General features: G+C 52.5%; 1 protein-coding gene across 2 annotated transcripts; it reads left to right on the plus strand.

Moving 5' to 3' along the window:
* Positions 1-4663: 4663 nt before the first annotated feature.
* On the plus strand, positions 4664-25762 carry ADCY7 (adenylate cyclase 7; the record flags this gene model as incomplete). Of its 2 annotated transcripts, none has more annotated exons than XM_080936909.1 (25): positions 4664-4834; positions 6724-6927; positions 7743-7910; positions 8587-8736; positions 9041-9189; positions 10239-10350; positions 12116-12243; positions 13570-13728; positions 13873-14005; positions 15998-16189; positions 16447-16481; positions 16918-16998; positions 17170-17242; positions 18260-18357; positions 19680-19764; positions 20003-20128; positions 20854-20952; positions 21533-21708; positions 22303-22471; positions 22691-22846; positions 23275-23421; positions 23939-24043; positions 24238-24352; positions 25250-25374; positions 25560-25762. In XM_080936909.1, the coding sequence occupies 25 exons, from the start codon at positions 4664-4666 to the stop codon at positions 25704-25706; spliced, it is 3303 nt and encodes a 1100-aa protein (XP_080793035.1). In that variant the 3' UTR covers positions 25707-25762. The 2 variants fall into 2 exon arrangements, with proteins under 2 accessions (XP_080793035.1, XP_080793036.1); XM_080936910.1 differs by having other exon boundaries at positions 22387-22471.
* Positions 25763-25950: the final 188 nt, after the last annotated feature.

Consider the following 25950-nt stretch of genomic DNA (forward strand, 5'->3'; position numbering starts at 1 on the left):
GCCCACTGGACTGTTTCCTTGGTTCAGCTGCAGGGATTTCGAGGGATCCATGGCCGAGAGTTCACAGTAGCCAGTGAATGCAGTGGTTGGAAGGAGGAACCTTGAACCCTGTCCCGGTGCGGTGTATCTAGGTCTAGCCTTGGAACTGACTCAGGATAGAACTCTGTCTGGGGAAACAGCGGCTGCTGCTGGATTTCTGGTGTTCTCAGCAAGCCAGAGGGAAACTTGGCTTCCAGCTGTAGGCCTGCTTTTCTCTGCCCAGCTGTTCCAGAAGCTGAACGGGAGCCTTGGGTGGGCCGAATCCTTGAGTCTGATGCATCCGATTGTCTGCTTCCATCGTGGGCTTCTGTTGCCCAGGAAGTGGCCTAATTAAATTCGCAAATAAAAATGCTTGCCAGGCCTGATTTCCCATGGGCCCGGGGCGGGGGAAGGTGCTCTTGCCACAGCTCCTCAACCTGGCTCTGCTTGGAGAGACTGGTAGTGTCTGGGACCAGACGAGGGATGTGCCTGTGTGGAGCTTGAGCCTGGCTGTGCTTAGAGTAGCGTCTCAGGAGATCTGTCTCGACCATTGGTGTCTGGGGTTTTTCAGCCCAGCAATCCCAGCCCACTGGTGTTTGGCACTGAACCAGAGGGTCAGGCAAGACTGCTGTTTGTGTGCTTGTGGCATTTGGGTTAGTCCCCTAGAGTGGCAGTGGAGAAGCCAGGGCCCAGGAGCTGTGGTTTGAATCTCAGCTCTTCTGGCGCGCACCTCCAGTGTGTGATGTTAGCTACCTGGCCTCTCTGAGCTCAGCTCTGCATTTGTTTGGAGATGGTGTGAATGTGTGGGCAGTGAATTCAGAGCTTCTTCAGTCCTCCCTGGCTGGGTACTGCTCAGGGCCTGGTCCTGTTCTGCAGCCCACAGCACAGATCTGGGCACAGACGGTGTTTACTTAGCACTTCCTGCAGATTTGAGACTGGCCTGCCCAGATATAGAAGAGTTGATGCTAACAGACCTGAACTGCCAGCCTGTAGGAGCCAGTATTCTCCTAGGTAGCAATCTGCAGTGTGCATACTTGGGAGGACCCCTGGCTAGATTGGGGCCTACGGACAGCTGCTTGGGTATAGGAGCTTCCCCTCTGCCTTAGACTTAGGCCTTTCCCATTCTGTGTCTGGGCCTGTGCTATAAAGTCAGAGAGGGAGAGAGCTGGAACAGTGTCCAGGGCCCTTAACAGTGGGCTTCCAGGGACCCTGGGCTTGAAGCCACTGAAGACTTTGTTCTCTTCTGGACACCTTTCTTTGAAGCTTTGATTGGCAGCTGGCCATTTGTGCCCTTTGTGACCTCCTGAAGTTTTGCCATGACCAGCAGGCTGCCTGCCTTGTTCCCTCCACCCTGTTATCCCAAGTCTGAGGCTCAGCAGATCAGATGCCTGGTGTGAGATGGCTCTTCTATGTGGGGCTTCTGGAGGAAGAGAGCAGCTGTCTCCAGGTGGAGTCTGTGTGTGGTCGCTCTGTTTTAAAGTCATTTCTCCTCTTGGAGGTCAGGAGGTGGGGAGTTAGCCAGTGGATTAGTCAGGGTTCTCAACCTGTGGGGTGCGACTCCTTGGGGGTCCAATGACCCTTTCATTACAATTCATAATAGTAGTAAAATTGCAGTTATGAAATAGCGACAACATGAAGAAATATATTAAAGGGTTGCAGTGTTTGGAAGGTTGAGAACCACTGCTTCAGAGGAATAGAACTGATTGGAATAGATTCCATGTATACATGTACTCTTTCTCATGCGCGCGCGCGCGCACGCGCGCACACACACACACACACACACACACACACACACACACGTGATTTATTAGAATGGCTTACAGGCTGTGGTCCAACTGTCCACCAGTGGCTGGCTATCAGTGGAGTTCAGTAGTTGCTTAGTCCACAAGGCTGGATGTCTCAGCTGGACTTCAGAACATTCTGGAATCCTGAAGGAGGCTCTAGTGCCGGTAAGGAATGGACTTGCCAGTGAGAATGAGGGCCAGCAGGCAAAGAGCAGAGCTTCCTTCGTCTGTGCCCTTTATATCGGCTGTCATTAGAAGATGTGGGGCTGGAGCAGTTAAGAGGTCCTTTGGCTGCTCTTCCAAAGGACCTGGGTTCAGTTCCCAGCACCCACATGGAGGCTCATAACTGTCTGTAACTCCAGTTCCAGAGGATCTGACACCTTCACACAGATATAGATGCAGGCAAAACACCAATGCACATACAATAAAACGAATCCATTAAGAAATTATTTTTAAAAGTCCAGATTAAAGGAGTGTCTTCCTGCTCCAGACAATTTAATTAAGACAAATTCCTCACAGGTCTACCTGGCTGCTTGGGGTTTAGATGAATCCAGATGTAGTCAAGTTGACAACCAAGAAAAGCTATACCAGCCTGCACCACAAGCAGGTAGCCTGGGCTGGCACATCACAGGCTGCCTAAGAGGCCCTTTGGGAATACACAGTTGTGTTGATGGGTGGATGGTGTTAGGCCTGTCACTGATAGCCGGAGTCCATCTGCAGGAAAGGCTGCCTTGTCCCTCCCAGATGCTACTTTCTGTCCTGCGAGGTAGGTTTTGCAAACTTCATAAATCTATGTTGGTGGGCCAGGCATGTTGGTGCATCCCAGCTGTACAGGAGGATAAGGCAGGAGGATGGCAGGTTTAAGGACTGCTTGGGCTACAGAATGAGTTGAAGGCTCAGTGACAGTGCCTAGCATGTGTGAGGCTCCAGGTTCAACTCCTTGTACCAAGAAAAACTTCTGTCTATGGGTCCCTATACGAAAACTTGTCTCAGGCCTGGCGGTGGTGGCACACTCCTTTAATCCTAACACTTGGGAGGCAGAGGCAAGGGGATCTGAGTTTGAGTCTACCCTGGTCTACAGAGTGAGTTCCAGGACAGCCATGCTGATAGAGAAACCCTATCTCAAACAGAAACAATTTACAAGAAAACTCATCTGGGGCTGGAGAGCTGGCCTAGTGGTTTAGAGCTGTAGCGGTGAGTTTAGTTAAACCACTTTGTGCTCCCAGCAGGCTGAGCTCCCAACCACCCACCAGAGCTCTCTGGATTCACAAATGAAAGGTACACTCGAGCACACACACACACACACACACACACACACACACACACACACACACGTGCCAGTTAATTTTAAATGCTTTTACCAGCTCAAAGACTGAGCAGTTCTAATCCTCCCTGCAGCTAGAACACCTTTCCCTCCAGTACTCTTGGCTTAACGCTCTCTAATTATTTATTTTGTCTTAGTTGTCCTGGCTCATTCTGGGCAGCTCTCTAGTCTTTGCTATCCGAGACACTTCTGGGCAGCCCTTCCAGGGGCAGCGGAATTCCTTCTCGCCTACATTCTCCCTCTGAATCATGACGACTCCCCTCCTTCCTTTTTCCCAGTTCCTAGCTCACACAAACTCAGTCTACCTGCCCAGTCACTGGCTGTTGGCTCTTTGTTGACTGATCAAAAACCAATTGGGGACAAGGACCTTCAGGGTTTGAACATGCAGATGCCCAATTTTGGGGGGCTGGATTAATCCGAAGCATTAGAACCAATCCTCAGCAAAGGGTATTTGAGGCTCTTACAGAGGGCCTAAATTCAGTTCTTAGACCACGTTGAGTGGCTCACAGCTGCTCTAGGGCATTAGTATAGGGGTTGCCCTGGTAGAAGCCAGCAGTGTGGAAGCTGAGCCTGCAGCTTCTTAGTGTCTCCAAACCATCTGGATCCTGAGACTCTCCTTAAATCCTAGGCTTGCTGGATCTTAGTTTGGGACTCTCTGAATCTGAAGACACAGACCGAGCCCAGGCATCCAGAGTGTGCTGTTCACACAGGGACCCTGGGAACAAAGTAGAGGTTGGATCAGATTCCACACCAGGCTCATCTGATCTGGAAGAGTGAGCCAGGAGCTCTGTGGAGATCGTTAAAGAATAATTCAAAAAAGAAATGCACAGGGCCTGGCCTCACACCATGCACACAATGCTGAAAAGTCAGTCACCAAACAGGAAGTGGCTTACCTAGGCTTTGAGTGGCAGTGTACTGTGCCAGTCTCCAGGGTGATAAAGGTACTGTGGTCTGTGCCATCCACCATAGTAGCCACAAGTAAGGTGCACATGTGGCCCCTAGAAAGTGACCGTGTGGTTGGGGGGTGGCGTGGAAATTAGACAGGGTCTTGTTATATATAGTCCAGACTGTCTTCAAACTCAGAATCCTCCTGCCTCAGTCCCTTGTGTGCCACCATACTTGGCTTTCATAATTCCGTTTTTAATGACTTTGAATTTACATATGCCCAGGTACTGTGTTAAACTGTAGTTCTAGGAAGACCTCATCTGGCCCCACCTTCCCTCATGCCAGTCCTTCCCTAACTTGGCCCAAGACATTAAATGTTTTTGGTCTGCTTTGTCTCCACAGATCTGAGGACCTGGAAGTTTCTGTCAGCTCATCCTAGACACCTTGAAGACACCAGTGAGCAGGACCCAGTGGTTGGAGCAGGTGCCACATGCTCATGGAACTCCAGGCTCTGGGTACCTCTGTCCAGTTCTGCCTGCAACCCTCAGGAAGGGTAGAAGCCTAGGCCACATACAAAAGCATCAGTTGACAGATGCATCTCAGACTGTGGGGCTCCTGAGCAGGCTGCTGGAGCAAGCCACTGGAGAAGAGGATGCCAGCCAAGGGACGCTACTTCCTAAATGAGGGTGATGAAGGCCCCAACCAGGCAGCGCTCTATGAGAAGTACCGGCTCACCAGCCAGCACGGGCCACTGCTGCTCTTGCTCCTCCTGGTGGCTGTGGCTACCTGCATTGCCCTTATCAGCATCGCTTTCAGCCATGAGGTAAGGCCCTTGGCAGTGGCACCAAGCCTTCTTGCTCTGATAGGAAAGCTTCTTCATGTTGATGCCTGCCTGGAGCTTCATCTTTTTCCTTTGTGAACTGCTAGGTGGGTTGAAAGCAAGTCCATTTGAATTTGATCTTGAGTCTGGTGTTGACTTTAGCTATTATATTAATTGTGCTAAAGAAATCACTCTCAATTTTTTCACCATGAAATTCAATCTGTTAAAGATTGTTCAAGACAACTCGGTGGTTGTGGTGCATGCCTTTAACTCCAGCACTTGGGAGGAGGAAGCAGATCTATCTCTACGAGTTCAAGGCCAGCCTAATGTACAGAGAGACTTTCAGGACAGCCAGGACTATACAGAGAAACATTGTCTCAAAAAAACCCAAAAAGGGGGAAGGGGGGGACTAGAGAGATGGCTCAGTGGTTAAGAGCATTGACTGCTTTTCCAGAGGTCCTGAGTTCAATTTCCAGCGACCACATGGTGGTTCACAACCATCTGTAATGGGATCTGATGCCCTCTTCTGGTGTGTCTGAAGACAGCTATAGTGTACTTATAAACATAAAATAAATAAATCTTAAAAACAAAAACAAAAACAAGAAACAAAAATAACCCAAACAAACAAACAAAAACAAGTCTAAATCCAAGTTTGTATGTTACTTCCCTTATCTGACCACGGCAGACATCACCAATCAATCTCTGTATTCCGCTGAATTTATGATCTCAGAATTTTTTTCTTCCTCGTCTTCTTTTTCTTCCCCCCTTTTCTTCTCCTTTTCTCTTCTTCCTCTTCCTTTTTCTTCCTTCCTTCTCATTATCCTCTTCTTCCTCTTTTCTCATTTATGTGTATATGTACATATGTATGTACGTATGTATGTATGTATGTATGTATAGACCAGGTAGTATTATGTAACCCAGACTGGCCTTGAATTCACATCCTCCTAAGTGCTGGCATAGAATCTTTTTTTAAAAAATATATGTTTGCTTGTTTTTATGCTTATGAGTAATCTCTCTTCACACATTCCAGAAGAGGGCATCAGATCTCATTACAGATGGTTGTGAGCCACCATATGGTTGTAGGAAATTGGACTCAGGACCTCTGGAAGAGCAGCCAGTGCTCTTAACCACTGAGCCATCTCTCCAGGCCGGGCACAGGACAGATATAACGGGCTCTGCTCCTGACCTGTGCCCTTGCTTTGCTGCAGTCACTAGCTCGTACAGCTGTTGGTCCCTCAGCATGTGTCCAGTATGACTGAGAACCTGTTTTTTGTTTATCTTCATTTTCTTGCTGATTGTAGTAAATGCAATCGGAAGTTCCTGAACTAATATTAGAGGCTGTCAGGAAGCCAGTGCCCTTTGGGGAGTGGAAAGGGACAACAGGTCCTCACAGCTACAACCTAGATACCCCTTTCCTGTTGCTTGCCAGAGGCTGGTGGTGCCTTCATCCTCATGATGCTTGGGCTCTGTGGGGGAATCCAAGATCTCTGGGTACCTTTGTCTTCTGGACCCTTCTCCCCATCTCTACTCCAGTGCTGCCACTGTGTGGCATACCAGTTCTTTGTGTTCCCCCAAAGCCAATCCTCAGGCATACATTCTTCTCCTCCAGGCACTTAAGCAAGGCTTTGTCTGAGAACAGCCTGGTTCTGGCTCCTGTGGTCTCTTAGGGCAGGGTGGGGGTTACTAAGCTGCTACAGTGACTGAGGAAGGCAGTTCTAGCAAGCAGAAATGGGAGTGCACACAGGGTTGAGGTTGTGGGGGGACCCAGGTGTCAGGAGAGCCTAACACTGCTGTATGGAAGGTGCTCGCCATGATTTTGGGTAGACTTCCTGAAGGAATGGGTGCTTTATTGGAGAAAGTCTGGATACTCTGTGTGTGTTTGCTCTACCCAGGATCTCCGCAGACACCAGGCTGTCCTGGGCACTGCATTCTTCATGCTGACGCTGTTTGTGGCTCTCTATGTGCTGGTATATGTTGAGTGTCTGGTACGGCGGTGGCTGCAGGCCTTGGCTCTGCTCACCTGGGCTTGCCTCATGACACTAGGCTCCGTGCTGATGTGGGATTCCTTGGAGAACAAAGCCTACGAATGGGAGCAGGTAATGGTGGGAGCTGATATCACTGGGCTTGGGTACCAGTGTCTGGAACATGCAGTTGGCACCTTCTGCCCACTCGTGACAGTGATCCATGAGAGTGGGCCAGTGCAGCCTGTAGCCGTGGCCCTCCCTGCAGACTATTGTGCTGGATTTCAGATGGCCCTAAGTTGTCCCTCTTCTCAGAGGAGTGCCCCCTTGAGTACCTAGCATTTTGGATAGAACCTGTTTGGTTAGAGATGACAGAATTCCAACTCAAGGAGGTGAAAGGCATCACTGGGTTGGTGTGCCAGGGAGAGCCAAGTTGTGTTGACCTTAGCAGCTTGGACACTTTGGACTCTGCTTTCTTCTACTGTCCCCAAGTGGAGGCTGAGATGGCTGCTCACTTACTAGGCTAGCCATCCCAGGTAAAGGCAGGCAACCTTTCTCAACCAGCTTGAACCTTGGGGTTGAGTTGCACCAGTCTGCCTGAAGACTCAGTCGCCATGAGGTAGCACAACACACTCTGATCACAGCCGGTTCCTTTCGCTGAGGTTGGGTGGGGTCAGGTTCAGGAAATCATAGACTGAAGGGCCAGGGGAGTGGGGCTACACTGCCTGTGGGAGGTAACAACCCGGCCCCATCCAGCAGTTACCAGGCCAACAACCGAGGGCTCTGACACACAGTAACTCAGTATTCAGATGACGAACAAAGTCCTCCTGTCCTGCTATGTGTCTGTCACTGTGTAGGGGAGAGTTGAGAGGTTCCAGGTTGGGGGCATCCCAGGTGACATTCAGATAAGGGTTCTGGGTCATGTGACTCTCTGGGTGCCCTGTCCCCAGGTGCCTTTCTTCCTGTTCATCGTCTTTGTGGTGTATGCTCTGCTGCCTCTCAGCACAAGGGCAGCCATCGCGGTGGGCGTGGCCTCCACTGTCTCCCACCTCCTGGTGTTTGGAGCTGTGACAAGAGCCTTCGAGACATCCATGTCCAGTACACAGCTGGGGCTACAGGTGAGAGCGGCACAGGCCGGGTGGGAGCAGGTTCTGCTTGAGATTTGAGACCGTGTTTCCAGGCAGGTGGCTATAGGCAGGTCCCTGTCCTGTCTGTCTTAACTTCTGGTCTATGCTATATTCTGTGGACTCAGGCCCTAGATACTGCTCAGGACCCTGCTGTGGTAAGATCCTACGCTGAGTGACAGTCCCCAGGGCCTGGACCTAGGCTGATAGCATCCTAGTCCAGGTGTCGGTGACTCTGTTGAGTGAATGTGTACCCCCCCATTCATGTCACTGTGGTGTAGAGATGTGTCTTTCTTCTGACTGGCCTAGATGTCCACTTCCTGGAGACGAGTTCTGGGATGCCAGCTACGTGCTGTGCCTTCTGTGGCTGGGTTCACGGCTCAGTGAAGTGACCACCTCACTTGGAAATACTTAACATCCCTGGACTCTTAATAACCAGGGCATGTCTGGAAGGGTAGAAGGCTCAGGTCCTGGTCCTGTGGTCACAGCAACTCGTTAGGGACCAGTCACTGTCTGGGCTTCAGTTTTCTGTCTAACCCTGGACAAATGACAGCCTAAGGAGTGTTTAAGTCAGGCAACGGGATAGATGCCACCATGTCCTCTGTGGGGTTAAGTAGTGAGCAAATGTACCGGCTGGGTTGTGCCGAACCTTGCGCTTGGCTGCCCTCAGCTCCTGGCCAACGCTGTTATCCTCCTGGGTGGGAACTTCACGGGTGCCTTCCACAAGCACCAGCTGCAGGATGCTTCGAGGGATCTTTTCATCTACACCGTCAAGTGCATCCAGATCCGTCGGAAGCTTCGTGTGGAGAAGCGCCAGCAGGTAGGAACCGGCATCCTCTCTCCCACCCCCTAACTGCTATATACCCCACCTAGCCCATCCTTCACTGGGCTGAGTGTTGCCCATGCAGCCCATGTGACTGATCCCTTGCAGATTTTGGTCCTGGGAGCTTTGGAGACAGGGAGGGCGTGTACTCCATCATGCAATGTTGATATAACCTAGCAGGAAACAGTGGCCTCCTGGGCAGAACTTGTGGGAAGAATAACTCGTAGGTGGCTAGCTTAGGGCTCTTGAGACTCTGCTTACCTCCGCAAATTCTCCCACTGCTCTGCCCTCCCACGCTCAGGAGAATCTGCTGCTTTCAGTGCTCCCAGCTCACATCTCCATGGGCATGAAGCTGGCCATCATTGAGCGCCTCAAAGAGGGCGGTGACCGCCACTACATGCCTGACAACAACTTTCATAGCCTCTATGTCAAGCGGCACCAGAATGTCAGGTGGGTAGGGCTTCGCAAATGCACAGTGCGTGTCCTCTGGGGATTTGGCCACCACTCTCCTGGTTTTAGGGAGATAGTGCTTTGTAGGGAGCTTCAGTCTAGACAGGATTGACCCTTCCTTGGGCCTCAGCTTCTTGTTTCTTCTGGGAGAGGATTAGATCAAGGCTATTAAAGGTCTAGGGTGGTATTGGGGTGAGAAAGCCCAGTGTCCCTCCAAAATGATAGCAGTCCACGGGAACTAACTGGACACTGCAGAGAGGATCTTTCTGATGGTTCTTCCTAAAGAAGGTAAAGACCCCAAGGCTGGTGATCAGGTGCTTCCTGGCCTTACCTGCCCTTACTAATTAGGGTGTAGGATCTCTTGTGAGGTGTAGGGTGGTTACTTTGAGTTCCACCTGGGTCTCTGCCTGAGGGCCAGCGTTATAATCCAGCAGACATCTATTAGCATCAGCCAGGGTTGCATTGATCTGCCTGGGATCTTACAGACCATGGAACATTGTGAGGCCTGAGGGCCATTACCTCCCACCCCCTGGAACCTCAGCATTAGTGGTTCTCAACCCATGGGTCTCGACCCCTTTGGGGGAGGTCACCTAAGACCACTGGAAAACACAAATATTTACATTACAATTCATAGCAGTAGCAAAATCGCAGTTATGATGAAATAACACCAAAAATGATTTTATGGCTGGGGGTCACCACAACATGAGAAACTTATGAAAGAGTCCTGGCTTTAGGAAGGTCAGGAGCCACTGTCCAGCTCTCTCACCTGTGCTTCTTCAAGGGCCTGGGGCAGATCGGAAGGAAGGGCAAACTGTGTTTTAGGAGTTCAGGTCTCTTGACTCCCTGGGTGCAGGTCCAGGGAGAGTGAAGGATGCTGGGAGCTGAACGATGCCAGCTGATGGTCTGCTCTGTCTAGCTGTAGTGGGAGACTCTGGGACTAGGATGGATCAAGCTGGCTGGCAGTACCTCTCCTGACCTTTGGGGTGGAAGTGGGGAGAGGCAGAGCCACCTCCCAGGGATCTGATCCGAGTCCTGTCCGCCTGCACTAGCATCTTGTATGCAGACATCGTGGGTTTCACGCGACTGGCCAGCGACTGCTCTCCCAAGGAGCTGGTGGTGGTGCTCAACGAGCTGTTTGGGAAGTTTGACCAGATTGCCAAGGTGAGCAGAGAGTGGGTGGGGGGTGGGGTGGGTGGAGGCTGGGGCTGAATTTTAGTGTCTTGGTAGTAGGTGGTTTTCTCAAGTACTCCATGCGAGTGGCATGCCAAGGTACAGAAACTTGTTCCCACCTCAGCAGGAGGAGAACGGGTTACAGAGTGCACACCTAGGGTATTTATGGGTCCAGAAGCTCAGATGGGGACTTAGACTTGCGACCTGCAGGGGATGGCTTCTAGCCTGGCAGTTTTGCCCTTACCTGGGGATCTGCAAGTAGCCAGAATGCCTGGCATCCCTCAGAGTCTCAGCTTGACAATTTCTAGGTGAACTGTGCACAGAAGAGAACTTGAGAAGCCTTCATAAAAAACGCAGTGGCACAGGCCTTTAATCCCAACACTTGGGACACGGAGGCAAACTAATCCCTGTGGGTCTGAGGACAGTCTGGTCTACATAGCAAGTTCCGGGCCAGCCAAGACTGCATAGTGAGATCCCATTTGAGGGGGGTGGGGGCAGACAGACTCTGGGAAGGAAGCCTGTGGGGCAGGGGAACAGACCTGGAGCAGACACAAAGCTCAGCCTCAGGGCATGAATGAAGTTCAGTGTGTGCAGAACAGAGTGTGAGGGGACAGATAAGGACACAGTGGGCTAGGCAAAGAGTGGGGTCTGTCCTTCCAGTGCTGAGAAGCCTGGGAAGTACGACATGGGAGTGACTTTTCATCCTTTACCAAATCTCTCTGTGGTTCCTGAATGTTGCTGCTGAGCCGTGTGACTGGGGCTGCCCTTCTGGCATTCACGGCCCACGAGCTATGTGCTTTCAAGGGCGGTGCAGAAGGATCAGACGCCTGCTAAACACCGGCTGCACTCGGAGACGGGCTGGCTTGGCACAGTCGGCCCTCATCCCCGGGGGAGGGAACTTAGATGTCATTGCTCCAGCCCTGCACTCCTCCCTGTGAGAGCCAGAGAGCAGGCGGCCCGGGCACCTGGGATAGTGGGATGAGCAGGAAAATGCTAAGCAAACACTGGTGTTTGCACCAGACTCCTCCATGTGACCCCTGCTGGGGGTCTGAGAGGACTGGTGGCTTCAGCACTGTGGGACTGCTGACTTCCATCCAAGACCCACCTTCCCTGAACGCTCCTGTGGGGGCCCACTCTCACCCTTGGTTGGCTCCCCCCTACACTTTCCCTCTCTGCTCTTCCCTGCCCCTAGGCCTAGCAACATAGCGTCCTCAGTTTAACTCCTCCTGGTCTCTGCATAGGATGCCTGCTACAATTCCTGCCTGACTTACTCTGATTTGGCCACACTGGTTGCCCTAGTTTGATTTTAAGTAGGTTCCTCGCCTTGGAGCCTTTGCACATACCTGTTGGGATTCTCTAGGGCTGTGTGGGCTCTGGTCTCCTGGGCCCATAGACTTTTTTCCAGTGTCTTATCTTCTGGGTGCATCTCCCAGTTGTATTGAGTTAGTTCCAACCTCCAGCCAGCACATGCATTCCACAGAAGCGGGATTTAAATCCGTGGTTTGCCATGATGTCCCGCTACCTGGCCAGGAATACAGTAGATGCAGAAACAGTGCATGGACAAACAAAGACAGTCAGTCCTTCCTGCACTGCCCTTACCCAGCCTTGCTTTCACCTGGGTTCCTGGTTAGCTCTCTCCCGGTCCTTGCCCTCCCCCCGCTGGGCCAGAATTGAAGGTGCTCCACTCCTCCTGGGGAGGAATCCGGCTAACCCCAGGCTTGCCCTGAGCACGCCCCCTTGCTCGCTTACCCTGCAGGCCAACGAGTGCATGCGAATCAAGATCCTGGGTGACTGCTACTACTGCGTGTCAGGCCTGCCTGTGTCGCTGCCCACCCATGCCCGCAACTGTGTGAAGATGGGTCTGGATATATGTGAGGCTATTAAGTAGGTGCAGATGGGCCAGGGCACAGGATGATGTCCCCTGCCAAACTACAAACTGAGGTGTGGGGGTGGGGGTGGGGAGTGGAGCTTACCTGGATTCCCACAGCATGCTGTATGGAGGACCTTCAGCTCCTGTGGGCCTCTCTTCCTCTGGGTCCACCTGTGACTTCAAGTCCTAGAAGTATCTTAAAAAAAAAAAAAAAATTGAAGCTAGGCCAGGCATGGAGGTGCACACCTTTAATCCTAGCACTGAGGAGGCAGAGGCAGGATGAGTTTGAGGCTAACCTGGTCTAAATAGCAATTTCTAGGACATTTAGAGAGACCCTGTCTCCAAAGATATGTAAAATAAAAAGCTAAGCTGGACTTTACCCCTCCCTGCCAAGGACTGAGACAGCAGGAGCTGCTTAGGGCAGATAGCAGGAAGGCCTTTCAGAGGCAAAGTCCAGCTCCAGGATCCTGTCTGCTTCCCGTTCATCTGAGAAACTTCTGGTGCCAGAGAACTCACTCTCCAGCAACAGGGCGACCTGATTCTTCTGGGTCCTGCTGTTATCAATGTGGCGGTGAGGTGCTCAGGGGCGTGACGGGTGAAAGGACCATGAGGTGGTAGGTGAGGTGGCCTGTCCAAGCAGCAGAGGAAATACCAATCCAATACCACTTTGCTGTGCCTCCAGAACTGTCCCCAGGTGGTAAGAGTCCACAGTGCAGACCACCTACTATGTGACCCAGCACCAGGTGGTAAGAGTCCACAGCGCAGATTGCCTACTATGTGACCCAGCAGGTCTCTACTCTGCATTGTATGGAGACAGCTTTGCTTCTGCTGGGTCTAGCCTGAGTGGCTTCAGCTCACCCCCAGTGCTAGTGGTGGACAAAGGTGCTGGTGGGCCTGTGTCTCTACCACCAGCTTGCCCGAGGAGTACAGAGCTCTGGTCATGCTCGGAGGTGGGTTGGGTGCCTCATTCTGGGAGACGATACCCTAGAGGCTCCTTGTACTGAGTGAGGCTCTTATTCCTGTAGTTGGGATAGAGAAGCCCCCAGAGTCCTTGTCTATGCTGGGTCTTGGGTAGGGCTCAGCACCCCCTACTTATATCCTGGTAGCCTCATCAGAGCCAACCGGGGCTGCTAGGCAAGGAACATCAGGGACAGAATGAGGTCTATCAGCCTAAGTGACACCCTCAGTCTTAGAGACCTGGATATGAGCTTGCACGCTCCCAGGAGCGGGATGCTTGGGCTTTTTGAGAAAGCTCTGTCTCCCTCCCTGGTGCCCTGCCATCCCCAAGACCCCCAGTGAGGTTCTGAAGCAGCGGTAGGTGACAGACGTCTCTGCTCCAGGCAGGTACGCGAGGCCACAGGAGTGGACATCAGCATGCGTGTGGGCATTCACTCCGGGAATGTGCTGTGTGGGGTCATCGGGCTCCGCAAGTGGCAGTATGACGTGTGGTCCCATGATGTGTCCCTGGCCAACAGGATGGAGGCAGCTGGGGTCCCTGGGTGAGTTTCAGCAGCGTAGGGACAGAGGCCATGATGATCAGAACTGGGTGTAGAGGCAGGGGGTGGAGCCAGCCCCACCTGCTATGTGTCCCCCCCAAGCGGGTTCCTGGACCATGCTGCTTTATCTGACGTGTGTCTCCTCAGCCGGGTGCACATCACAGAGGCGACACTGAATCACCTGGACAAGGCATACGAGGTGGAGGATGGGCACGGGGAGCAGCGAGACCCCTATCTGAAAGAGATGAACATCCGAACCTACTTGGTGATTGACCCCCGGGTACGAGGGCTTGGGGGGGGGTGGGGGCTGGGCAGCCTGGGAACAGGGTCCCAACTACTAGCCACTGACACTCAAGACTGTTGAGGTGGTAGAGACTAGCTCAAAACAGGAGGGTACTTCCCTGAACTGGGAACTTTCAGGCATCAAGGAACAGCCTCTTTGTGTTTCTGTAAGGTGTAGGAGCAAGAGTTGTGTCAGCAACCCCAGGCACAGTTAGCGCAGTTCCATGAGGTTAATTGCAGGAGTCAGGAACCCCTGTGAAGACTCAGGGAAGCAGTGATAGCCAGGCAGCCAGCTCCTGGAGTGACAGGTCTGGGGCTCTTAGGTGGCTGGCTCACATTGCCTCTTCTCCCAGAGCCCATCTTTCCCTGGTTGCCCAACTGGAGAGGCAGCTGCGTTTGTCTGCTGATCTCTCCATGCAGCCTCCTGCTTTTTGCTGTCTGTGCTCTTGACCTCCTGAATTATCCTGGAGTTTGCTCAAGAATGCTGGCAGGGGCTTCTTCCACCTCATCTGGTCCTGGCCTTCGGGCATCCTACAAGCCCACCTAGCCTGCACTTTCTGCCGTGGCTCCTTCATGTCCCCCTTATCTTGCTGATGTCCCCAGGGCAGCAACTGCACACAGGAGAATCCCTGCATCCTGGCCTTCCGGCCTGCCACGTGCTCCCGTTTATTTATCCTCGTCCTTGTTTATTTCATTCTGTGCTGCCAAGGACCACGGGCCCTCTAGCCTGTGGACCACCCAGCTCTGCTCTGAGCATGCACGTGGTGGCTTTGAAATGGATAAAGCCCCAACCTCAAAGACATCTGCAGATATAGTTCCAAAGCCCACCCCCAGGGCTGCTGGACTGAGCCAGTAGAATTGCAGGATGCTGGCCAGACTCCAGCCAAGCTCCAGAGAGGCAGCAGCATGTGTGTGCCACTGGCAGTGTGAAACTGTCGCCCCACCTGGTCCCTCTCTCCAGCTCTGTTCCTTTATGTAGCTGGCAGTTTAGAGGGGACTCTGGGAGTTTCTCTTCGTCCCTGTCTCCAGCCAGCATGTGACCAGAGTTATTAGCAGTAGAGGAGCCTCAGAGGAAGGTCCTCACCTCCAGACCTTGCTCTTGCTCACTGTGTGGCCTGGCTGTCCTCTGAATGGACCCTAGGGCTTCCAAGGGTGGAACTACACATTCTGGTCCTGGACAGAGAAAGATGGTGGGCGGTAAAGGTTTAATGAGGTTTCTGTCCCTGGAGATGCTAGAAGTTTCCAGTAAATTTGCCATTACGCTTTGGCCAGGGTCTGAAGCTGTAGGTGGGCTGCTGCCTACTGATGTTGGCAAGATGAGGAGACGGGCTCTGAGGGAAAGTGTCTGAGTAGGAGAGACAAGAGTCTTAGCAGACACAAGGTGGCCTATTCGAGTGTCTGATGACCTCGGGCTCTTTCTTTTCCTCTCTTGTTTCCTGCTATACCTGGCCACCCTGTCTGGGCCCAGCCATGTGTTAAGTGGGACTTGGGGCTCAGAGGTACAAGGGCAGAAGGTAGACCTGGACCCTCACTCAGGGTCTGGCTAAGCCACTGAGATTCCAGCATGTGCTGGATCCAGCAAGCTTGTGAAGCAGAACTTGAAGCTGGGTGTGGCAGTCCTTCAAAGGCTGCCCTGGAGTGGGCCTGCTGCGCCTTGGTGGCTGTGTCTCTGGGTTTAGGCCAGCACACATCTTTCTCCCTCAGCTCTCACTAGAAGGAGCATGTGTGAGCCACATGTGGGTGGGCAGAGCAGGGCTTCCGATTACCCCTTTCCTCGAGAGGGACTGAGCTTGAGCTGTTTGGCCATCAGCCTCTTCCTGGCTTGGGACAGGGATGAAAAATGAGAGCTTCAGCTAGGGCCCAGGCCAGCCCGTGCTCGAAGAACACTATAGGCTCACTTTTCCCTTTCCCAGACTAGCCAGGGCTCCACGTGCATGCCAGGGCTGGTCGGGAGGGGAACAGGTGGGACAGGTCATGTCTGTGATTGCAGAGTCAGCAGCCGCCCCCACCCAGCCACCACCTGCCCAAGCCCAAGGGAGATGCGACTCTGAAGATGCGGGCTTCAGTGCGTGTCACCCGCTATCTGGAGTCCTGGGGGGCAGCACGGCCCTTTGCACACCTCAACCACCGGGAGAGTGTGAGCAGCAGCGAGACCCCCATCCCCAACGGACGGAGGCAGAGGGTAGGCCCCCTCCCACCTGGTTCCTGGGTTAGGATCCTTCTGAGAAGGGGCAGGGTACAAAGGTGCTGTCCCAGCCTTGCTCCTTTAGCTGCATTGTGGGTAGTTTCTGCCAAGCCTCCCTTCTGGACTGGGGTATTTGGCGAATGCTCCACTGGGGCCTGGGATATCCTAGACTCTCCTGGTCCTTCTTCCAGTCGTATGGTGAATGAGGGTCAGTGTTCAGGGATTGATTACCGTTTCCCTTTCCCTACTCTCAGACCATTCCTCTGCGTCGCCACCGTGCCCCTGATAGGTAAGTACACTGCCCTCCCTACACACTGCTCACCGGGTGGAGCTGTGCCAGGCAGGTGCCCCGAGCAATCTCTGTCTGGAGCAGCTCCTACAGGCCCAGGCCGGACCTCCTTGGGTTTGTCTTCTCTTGGTGCAGGACTTCCAAGTTACAGGTTCTTTGAATGGCTGCGGTGGAATGCCTGCTGTATGCTTACCCCAGGGCTGGGTTAGTGAGTTGCTGTGTGTTTGTTGGTGGTGAGGAAAGGTGTTTCTCTGGCTTCTATGCTGGTCCTGTCCAGAAGTGGTGGCCTTGGTCTGGGGGTTAGGGACTGCTGGCCTTTCACTTAGTATCTCCTGGCTTCATGAACTCAGGGACCCCACTGGTGAGTCTACTGTCCACACGCTGGCCTCCGGGCAAGTGGGCCCTTGGGGTGATGAGGCTGGGGCTCTAATTCTAGGAGTGCATCCCCCAAGGGGCGCTTGGAAGATGACTGTGATGACGAGATGCTGTCAGCCATTGAGGGGCTCAGCTCCACCAGGTGAGGCCTGTGACCCTACCTCCTTCCTTCCATGGCAGGGCCGCTCCCCTCATGATGGGTATTGAGAACTGGCTCTGACCAGTAGCTCCCCACCCCCCCTTACACTGGGGCTGCCTCTAAGGGTGTGGCTCTCTCGGGCTCTGTGGGTGCATTGTGCTGCCGTTCCCCCAGGCCCTGCTGCTCCAAGTCTGATGACTTCCATACCTTTGGTCCCATCTTCCTGGAGAAGGGCTTTGAGCGTGAGGTGAGGATGGGGGACAGCCACCACAGGAGAACAGGCCTAGGCCTGGTGGGTGGGTGGGTGAGTGTGGTATGAACTGATGGGTTCAGCAAATCCCACAGGGTGGGGAGCCCTCTGGGGATCTTGCACTAAGATGTTGGGGTGGATGGGGTTCTGTGCGGTCCCGTTTGTGGCTCTTTCTCTTGACTTCACCCCTTTTCGTGACATCACCCTAGAGATTTGTCTCTGAGGTTTGGGGCAAGTGAGTGCTTAGGCTTTCAGGAGAACGACACCCCAAATTCAGTCTCCTGGTTATATACCTGTAGGACCGCCAGCCTGCTGCTGTGACACGTTTTGTGCTCTAGTGACTGCGTAGGTCTAGAGCAACTCGTGGCTCCCTGCAAGCCTTGGGCCCATGCCAGGGTCGAATCTGCCTTTTCCCCAAGTGGCCAGCCAGGTGGCTGAGATAGGAGGCTGCGAGCTGGAGGCTCTAAGCTGGTTGTCCTTAGCTTTAGGCTATGGATGCTGGGTAGGGTCCCGGTCTTCAGAGCCTGGTGTCCAGGAATGAGGGAGGGACCCTTCTCCCTGGGGATCTGAGCGAAGCTAGGGGGAAATGAGTGGAGGAGCCTTCCCCTGCCTATGGGTCACATGGCCTGAGTCTCTGTTTCCCCTGCTGTGAGAACATGCTGAGCTAACAAAGCGACACCATATGGAGGGAAGCCCTACTTGTCAGGGCTCAAGGCCAGATAATACTTTTTGGTAAGGGGTGAGGTCAGGTCCAGTTAAAGCCTCACGTCAGGCTTGGTTCCTGTCCATGGGGCCTGAGAAATGAAAGCAAAAGCCTCGTGGGGTGCAGGGCATTGCCCATGTAGAGAGGAATTATATAATGCTGGTGGGTAAATAAATGACTGTGTGCAGTGCCACCTTGAACTCCAGGAGAGGTGGCAGGCATTTTATGTTAGAATATGAACTTGGGGTGGGGTACAGAAGGGACCCTGCCAATAGCTGTCTCTCACAGTCATGTCACCTCCCCTCCTCCAGTACCGCCTGGTGCCCATCCCCCGGGCTCGCTATGACTTCGCCTGTGCCAGCCTTGTCTTCGTCTGCATCCTGCTTGTCCACCTCCTAGTGATGCCCAGGTCAGCCTGTGGTGGGGTAGATGGGCAATGGGTTAGAGGGTGGTGACTGGTGACCCAGCAAAAACTGGCCAGGTGTGCTTTGTGGTTAGCAGGGACTTCAGCTATGGGTCCCTCACCGCTGGAGCAGGGGGATGGCCCCAAAGTTGGAGTTCCGAGCCCTTCCTTGAGACTGAATGTGAAACTTTGCCAGGTTCCTCTGTCTCCTGCCAAATCTTGTTATCTGGGTGGTCTTGGCCTCTGGAAACAGTGGCCTCTGCCAGTCCTTCTTTCAGGTGGGGAAGTGAGGCAGAGACAGTGGCATCTAGCCTGGACTCCAAAGCCCTGAAATACTTGCTTCGGGTTCTGGGTGGACAGGGACAAAGGGGCTAGGGCCAGAAGGAACAAGCTTAGCCACAAATAGCTTCCGGAGGGCAGTTGAAACAAGCACAGCTGCCTCTGTGGATGTGCTTAGTAGGTGCTGTGCTTAGTAGGGTGCTGTGCTTAGTAGCGCAGTGAGATGGCTCTGCAGATGAAGGCACCTGCCATCAAACCTGACAGCTTGAGCTCAATCATTGCTACCCACCCCTCATGGTTATCCTTTAACCTCTATATGCATGTTATGACATGCAGGTGCCTACACACACACACACACACACACACACACACACACACACACACACACACACACACACACACAAAGGCTAAAATAGGAACCAGGTATGGTGACCTGGGCCTGTGATTCCACAGCACGCTGGCAGAGGGTTGCTGCAAGTTTGAGGCCAGCCTGGCCCACACAGTAAGTTCCAGGTTGACCAGGGCTGTAAGGACCTGTATCAAAACCAAACTAAGTGAAAAATTATATATGGGAAACATACTTTTTATTGAGTTTATGTGTGTTTTGTCTACATGTATGTATTTGTACCACATGTGTGCTTGGTGCCTGAGGCCTTCAGAGGAGGGTGTCCAGTCACCTGGAACTGGAGTTGTAGGTGGCTGGCTACTACCATGTGGGTGCTGGGAACTGGATCTGGATCCTTTTGCAAGAGCAACAAGTGTTCCTAACCACTGAGCAATCTCTCCATCCCTCTGTACTGATGCGTTTGTGTTTTATGTGTCAGGCAGTTCCAGAGGCTCATGATGTGACTCACTTCTTATACACTTGGATGACAACCTTGACCTTCATGGTTGTTGTTTGTGGGACATTTGGATTCTTCTTTTTTTTTTTTCTTCCAATGTCTTCTTTGCTAGATAAAGAATATTCACTGGGGAGGGACAGGTGACCATGAGCTGTAGAATTGGGACTGGTAGAAGGAACCTGGTCTCAAGTTTTCCCTCTTTTCCAGGATGGCAACTCTGGGCGTGTCCTTTGGGCTGGTGGCCTGCCTACTGGGGCTGGTTCTAAGCTTCTGCTTTGCTATTGAGTTCTCGGTGAGTGAGCCCGACCGACCGAGTTCAGTGGACTCATCCTCTTCCCTATAACCCCTCCCTCCCAGCAGCCTTGCTCTGGGCAGCCATCGGGTACCCTATCTTCCCTCCAGGATAACTGAGTCCCTACAGCTTGTCCCCAAGTCCTCAGCCTCCCAGGCTGGTTAGTGCCATCCGTCTTTCCTGAATGAGGCTGTCCTTGGTCCCAGCTGCTGTTTTGCATGACTTTCCCTCTCCCTAGAGGTGCTTTCCCGCCCGAAGCACACTCCGGGCCATCTCGGAGAGCGTGGAGACGCAGCCCCTGCTCAGGCTTCCCCTGGTTGTGCTGACGGTTGGCAGCTTACTGACTGTTGCCGTCATCAACATGGTGAGTTATGGGGCCAGGACAGCAAGCGCCAGCATGGCTGTGTGTGTGCCAAGGACATTATCTCCTGGGGGAAAGGAATGACCTTTGACCTGGGGAACCCAGATTCCAGAATCCCAGTCTTGTTACCTGAACAGCTCCATCTAGTGTGACTCCCTCATAGCTCTGTAGTGATCTCTTGAGGTCCCCAGGGCAGGCTTTGAGCTCCTTACCAACTTCAAGGGAGGGCTTGAAGCATGCAGAAACTCTGCAGGTATGTGTTGGGAGCCGGCTCCTCCTTCCCACCCGCTTTGGGACTCGTTTTTGTAAGTAAGGGATGTCTTGCCCTCCGATCCAAGTCATATGCTGGTAGCTGCAGAGCAGCCTGTAAGATCTTGCAGCAGAGAGCTCCACAGTGCTGCAGATATTGAACTCTGCAGTCCAAAGAGAGTGCTCCCATGCCTGTCTCTCAGGGCCAGAAGAAGGGGGCTCCTGAGAGGGCTTACCCCAACTTTTTCCCACGCCTGCCTGGGCTGCTGCTGCTCCAACCCTCTGCTCTGTATCCCTCCCCACCCCAGGTACTCCATACTTGGTGGTTGCTGTGGACACGGCCACTCACTGGGCTCAATGCAGAGCCCAGCACCCAGCCACAGGCTACCTTTGGTGCTCATAGTTGTCTTGGGTCAACTCCCTTGGGCCTGGCAGATGAGTCCCTGTATATACTCTAGTGGCAACCTGTCTCCCCTCAGCCACTGACGTTTAACCCAGGCCCAGAGCAGCTTGGAGACAATGAGACAAACCCACTGGCTGCAAGGAACAGAGTTGGGACCCCATGTGAACTCCTTCCGGTAAGTATGCTATCCTGGCTTCCCCCAGCACCCAGCTTAATCCTCTGGAGCTACTGGTTCTATTGGTCTACTCTGGCCAGAATGGACAGCTCATGGTTTGAAGCCTGAGTCTTGAGACTGTGGAGAGGAAGAATGGGGTTCAGTGTCTTTTAGCATATCCTTAGAAGGCCAGGTCCAGGTAGCCAAACGTGTTCCTGCCTGCCCCAATGCCAGGGAAACAAGAAACTAGGTCTTGGCTGTTTGCTCTAAGTCTTGGGGTAGGCAGGAGTGGAGACCAGCAGTTGCACTAGAGGATGTCTTTGGGTCACATTTCCTGCACTTTAGAGAGGTTGAGACCTTAAAGGAATGAAGAGATAGGCTCAGGGCAGCTGACATAAAGCAAGGTCTGTTGCCTGCAGAAGCACAAGTCAAGAGAAGTGGTAAAACAAGAAGTCACCATCAGCTTCCCTGTGGATCTCTGCTGGAAGGAGAGCAGAGGGTCAAGGCTGGTACAGACACTTGGCCTCAGTGGACTGTTAATGCTAGCCTGCTCCAGGCATGCCTCCTGGTGACTGACACAGGACATTGTCCCCACCTACAGTATTACGCCTGCAGCTGCATCCTGGGCTTCATTGCATGTTCTGTTTTCCTGCGGATGAGCCTGGAACTGAAGGCCATGTTGCTGACAGTGGCCTTGGTGGCCTACCTGCTGCTCTTCAACCTCTACCCATGCTGGCATGTCTCAGGCAACAGCACCGAGACCAACGGTACACACAGGTAGGGCCTGACTTGCTGTGTCTTTCTGTAGCCCACTACCGCAAGCTGGTTTGTTTTCACTTAGCGCCTGCCCAGAGCAGGGTGTGTCTCTGTCCATCGTCCCACTGGACCAGCCACTGGGCAAATGGTGTAGTTCCTGCTCTGCAGAGGGATAGTGACTGGTTCAGGCTCTGGATCTTAGCAGTCAGAGCTGGGTTTGGCTTATTGATGGGTTCTTGGGGAAGCCCTGGGTCAGTGAAGGGGTGAGAAGGGAGCCCTGAGCCAGCTTAGTATGAGCTGTGGCCTGGATCATCAGTGTCAGAAGTGCCGATGTCTGTTGCCTCCTGGGCGGGTACAGTCCTGTGAAGTGCAGCCCTCACCGCTTTGGACTGAGGAAAGGACCTCTCTTGCATCCCATGTGGTTAGAAGCTCGAGGACCTGGAAAAAATTATCTGCCTTTCTCTGGCCAGGTTCTTACGACAGTCTACAGTGGCTGTTCTCACTACTCACAAGGACCCTCACTCAGCAGATGGGCCTTGTGGAGTGACCCGTAAGTCCCTTTGCTGAGGTTTCTTCCCTACACAGCTGCAACTGTTTACTTCCTACCCCCTTTAGGATACATCTGCTCCTGTCTGCTGCACAAAGCACGCACAGTCACACCCATGCTCTGGGGGCTCAGGTGACTGCCCCCTCCCCCAGCAGTTGTTTAGAGAGAGACCTGAAGACCATGATCAACTTCTACCTGATCCTGTTCTATGCCACCCTCATCTTGCTGTCTAGACAGGTGTGTAGGCTCCCTTGCCCAGCCTCTGCTGAGCAGACAGTACAGGGGGAGGATGGGGTCTGAGATACCAACATGGCAGAGGCCTTTTATGAAGGTGCTGGTCTTGTTCTACACTGGGCTGGGTGGGGTGGGCAGCACTGGAGGTAGGCTGGCCCAGCACCCTAGGTCCCAGGTCTGGATGTTGTGTCACAGGTATGACATTGGCTTCCTGGTTTGCAGATTGACTACTACTGCCGCTTGGACTGTCTGTGGAAGAAGAAGTTCAAGAAGGAGCATGAGGAGTTTGAAACAATGGAGAATGTGAACCGCCTCCTCCTAGAAAATGTGCTGCCAGCACATGTGGCTGCCCACTTCATTGGTGACAAAGCAGCCGAGGTACATGAAGGGCAGGGAGTCTGTGGGAAGAGCTACCCTGTGCTAGTAAAGCATGGGCTATTTAAAAGTAACCCCTCCCCCCGAGAGATTGCTAGGTATAAAGGCAGGCTTGCAGTCATGTAAGAGGTCTACAGCCAGCCACCGGGGTGGGGGTTGCGGACAAGATGCCTCACCTCCTTGGCCTTCACTTCCATTCTGGAAAAACATGCGGAGGTGTCTGTACCTCCAAGAGGTGCATATGGCAGAGCCTTTCTAATAATGTAGGAAACAGGCCCAATGACAACTCAGCATAAAACCACCTCCTGACTAGACTTCTGCCTTAGCTGCAGTCACAAGGTCACAGCCCACACAGCCAACCACCTGGACTGACCCTCCCCACCAGCACTTGCGCCCCTGGTTAGTGTTGTTTCTCCTCTGCCCTGCTGCAGGACTGGTACCATCAGTCTTATGACTGTGTCTGTGTCATGTTTGCATCCGTTCCGGACTTCAAAGTGTTCTACACCGAGTGTGATGTCAACAAAGAAGGACTGGAGTGCCTTCGCCTGCTGAATGAGATCATCGCTGATTTTGACGAGGTATAGCCTGGCCAGTCTGCTACCTGTGTGGTCGCAAGAGGAGGGTGGAGGCTCAGTGGTAATATGCAACCTCAGCTATCTGTGAGGCTCTGACTTGATCCTTAGTCCTGTCAGAGAAAATAGCAGCTAAACAAAACATGAAGCCAACCAGCTGGGAAGTGTAGGCCGTTAAATACCAAGAGACAAACTTATTTATTAAGCAAACTTTTATTAAATCTCTACTGGGCAGATGCTAACAGGTAGATTTCAGTCCTTCCAGATCAATTTTGATTAGGGCTAAGCTGGTGCTGTCAACTCTAACAGGAAGTTGGTTTGGACTGAACTTTATGGGGGATACTAACCCACCTCTAAGTAAATGGTGCTCTGAAAAGGATCAGAATACAAGGGAAAGGACGAGAAGACGATGGGAACCATGTTCTCACCTGCAGCCAGGAACTCAGATTGTATCGAGGGTGGGAGGAGGGCCCTCTTCCACTTCTAAGCCCCAGGGATACTGCAGCTTCTGTTTGTTTTGCAGCTGCTGCTGAAGCCCAAGTTCAGTGGTGTGGAGAAGATCAAGACCATTGGCAGCACTTACATGGCTGCCGCAGGGCTCAGTGCCCCCTCAGGACACGAGAACCAGGTACTCCAGGCCCACGTCAAAGGAAATACTACAGGCCATCCCCAGTTCTGTCATCTTTTAAAGGTTGTGTCAGGTGGCAGAGGCCTTTTGTGGCATAGCTTGGAAACCCCTAGGAGGGACAGGAACCCCTTTCCCATGGGTGTGTGCGTGCCCTCAGGCTGCATAGAGTAGGTTATGTAACCCATGTCTTTCAGGACCTGGAGCGGAAGCATGTGCACATCGGTGTCTTGGTAGAGTTTAGCATGGCCCTGATGAGCAAGCTGGATGGAATCAACAGGCACTCCTTCAATTCCTTCCGCCTCCGAGTTGGTGAGGGCCAAAAACAAGAGCTCAGACTTGCCCACACCTCCTGGTTGAAGGGTGTCCTGGGCCCTCCCTCTGCCATGAGGTTTTAGCAGACCCTCTGATGTTACCATTAACACTGACCTCCCTTGCATATCTCATGTAGTTACTTCGGGGAGGGGTAACTCATTTCCTGACTGTGTCTCTGGAGCTTGGAGCTTGCTAAAGAGGTTAGTTAGGCTGGTGGGCCAGTGAGTCCAAGATATCTGCCTGCATCCATACCCCCAACACTAGGTTACAGGTGTGTGTCATCACATTTTTTACATGGGGCACTGGGGATCCAACTCAGGTCCTCATGTTTGTGTGACAAACTGAGCTACCTCCCCTCTCCAACCCCCTTTTATTCAACAATTTTAAATTACACTTATTTGGTGTGACACACACAGTGCATGTGTGGAGGTCAGAGAACAGTTTACAGAAGTTGGTTTTCATTCTGTGGGTTCTGGAAATTCAACTCAGGTCATCAGATTTGGTGGCATCTTTACTGGGTGTACCATCTTGCCAACCACTAACCCTTACCTTTATAATTTTTAATAATATTTAACTATAAAATGTAGGGCCAAAATCATGGCTGAAAATAAATGATCTTAAAATACAGAGAATAAAACAAATCTATTAAATCTAGCTAGTCATAGTTAGCTTTAAGGGCAGGCACTTAAAGCCTATTTCTTTTTGTTAAAAGGGGAAATTAGCAGATACTAGGTTAAGAATAAACGAGTCCAGAGTATGGACAAGAGACAGCTGGGGCCTTTCATGCCTTGGAAAGAATAGTTCCAAAGGAACTTGCACCCCCTCAGTGCTGTTACCCCTTTCTGTGAGCTCCCTCAATATCACTATAAATAGCTAACTGTACACCATCTTAAGGCATAAACCATGGGCCTGTGATTGCTGGAGTAATTGGAGCACGCAAGCCTCAGTATGACATCTGGGGAAACACAGTCAATGTTGCCAGCCGCATGGAGAGCACTGGAGAGCTCGGGAAAATCCAGGTAAAGGTCCATTGGGAAGGATTGACTGGGGAAAAGAAATCCCCAGAGGAGGTATCCTGCTCTAGGACCTGGCCCTTCCATCACTTGGCTGTATGGTTCTGGTCAACATTATCAGGAAGACAACAGACATACTGCTCGTTAGCCATTCCTTTCATCTCTGAAGACAGGGCTCTTTGTCATTTTAGGTTACGGAAGAGACATGCACCATCCTCCAGGGACTGGGATACTCTTGTGAGTGCCGTGGGCTGATCAACGTCAAAGGCAAAGGGGAGCTGCGGACTTACTTTGTGTGTACAGACACTGCCAAGTTTCAAGGGCTGGGCCTAAACTGAGTGTCTGGTGGTCAGTCTCCTTCCTCGAGGGAGCCGAGAATGTAGTCCCATGCCTGTTGCAGATGGCTGTGTGGCTTCTTTGGACTCGCACTACAGGATGGCTTTGACCTGTGCATCAGTTTAAAGCAGCTACTACGTTGTACACAGAGGCTCTGTGCTTCAGCCTCTACAGTTCCAAATTAGCTAGACCATTGGTCTACTTCGGGCAGTGTTCATTTCCAGGGTGCTGGGGAAGAGACTGGTA

This window comes from Micromys minutus (genome assembly GCF_963924665.1).
Source record: "Micromys minutus genome assembly, chromosome: 24".
NCBI classification, from domain to species: domain Eukaryota; kingdom Metazoa; phylum Chordata; class Mammalia; order Rodentia; family Muridae; genus Micromys; species Micromys minutus.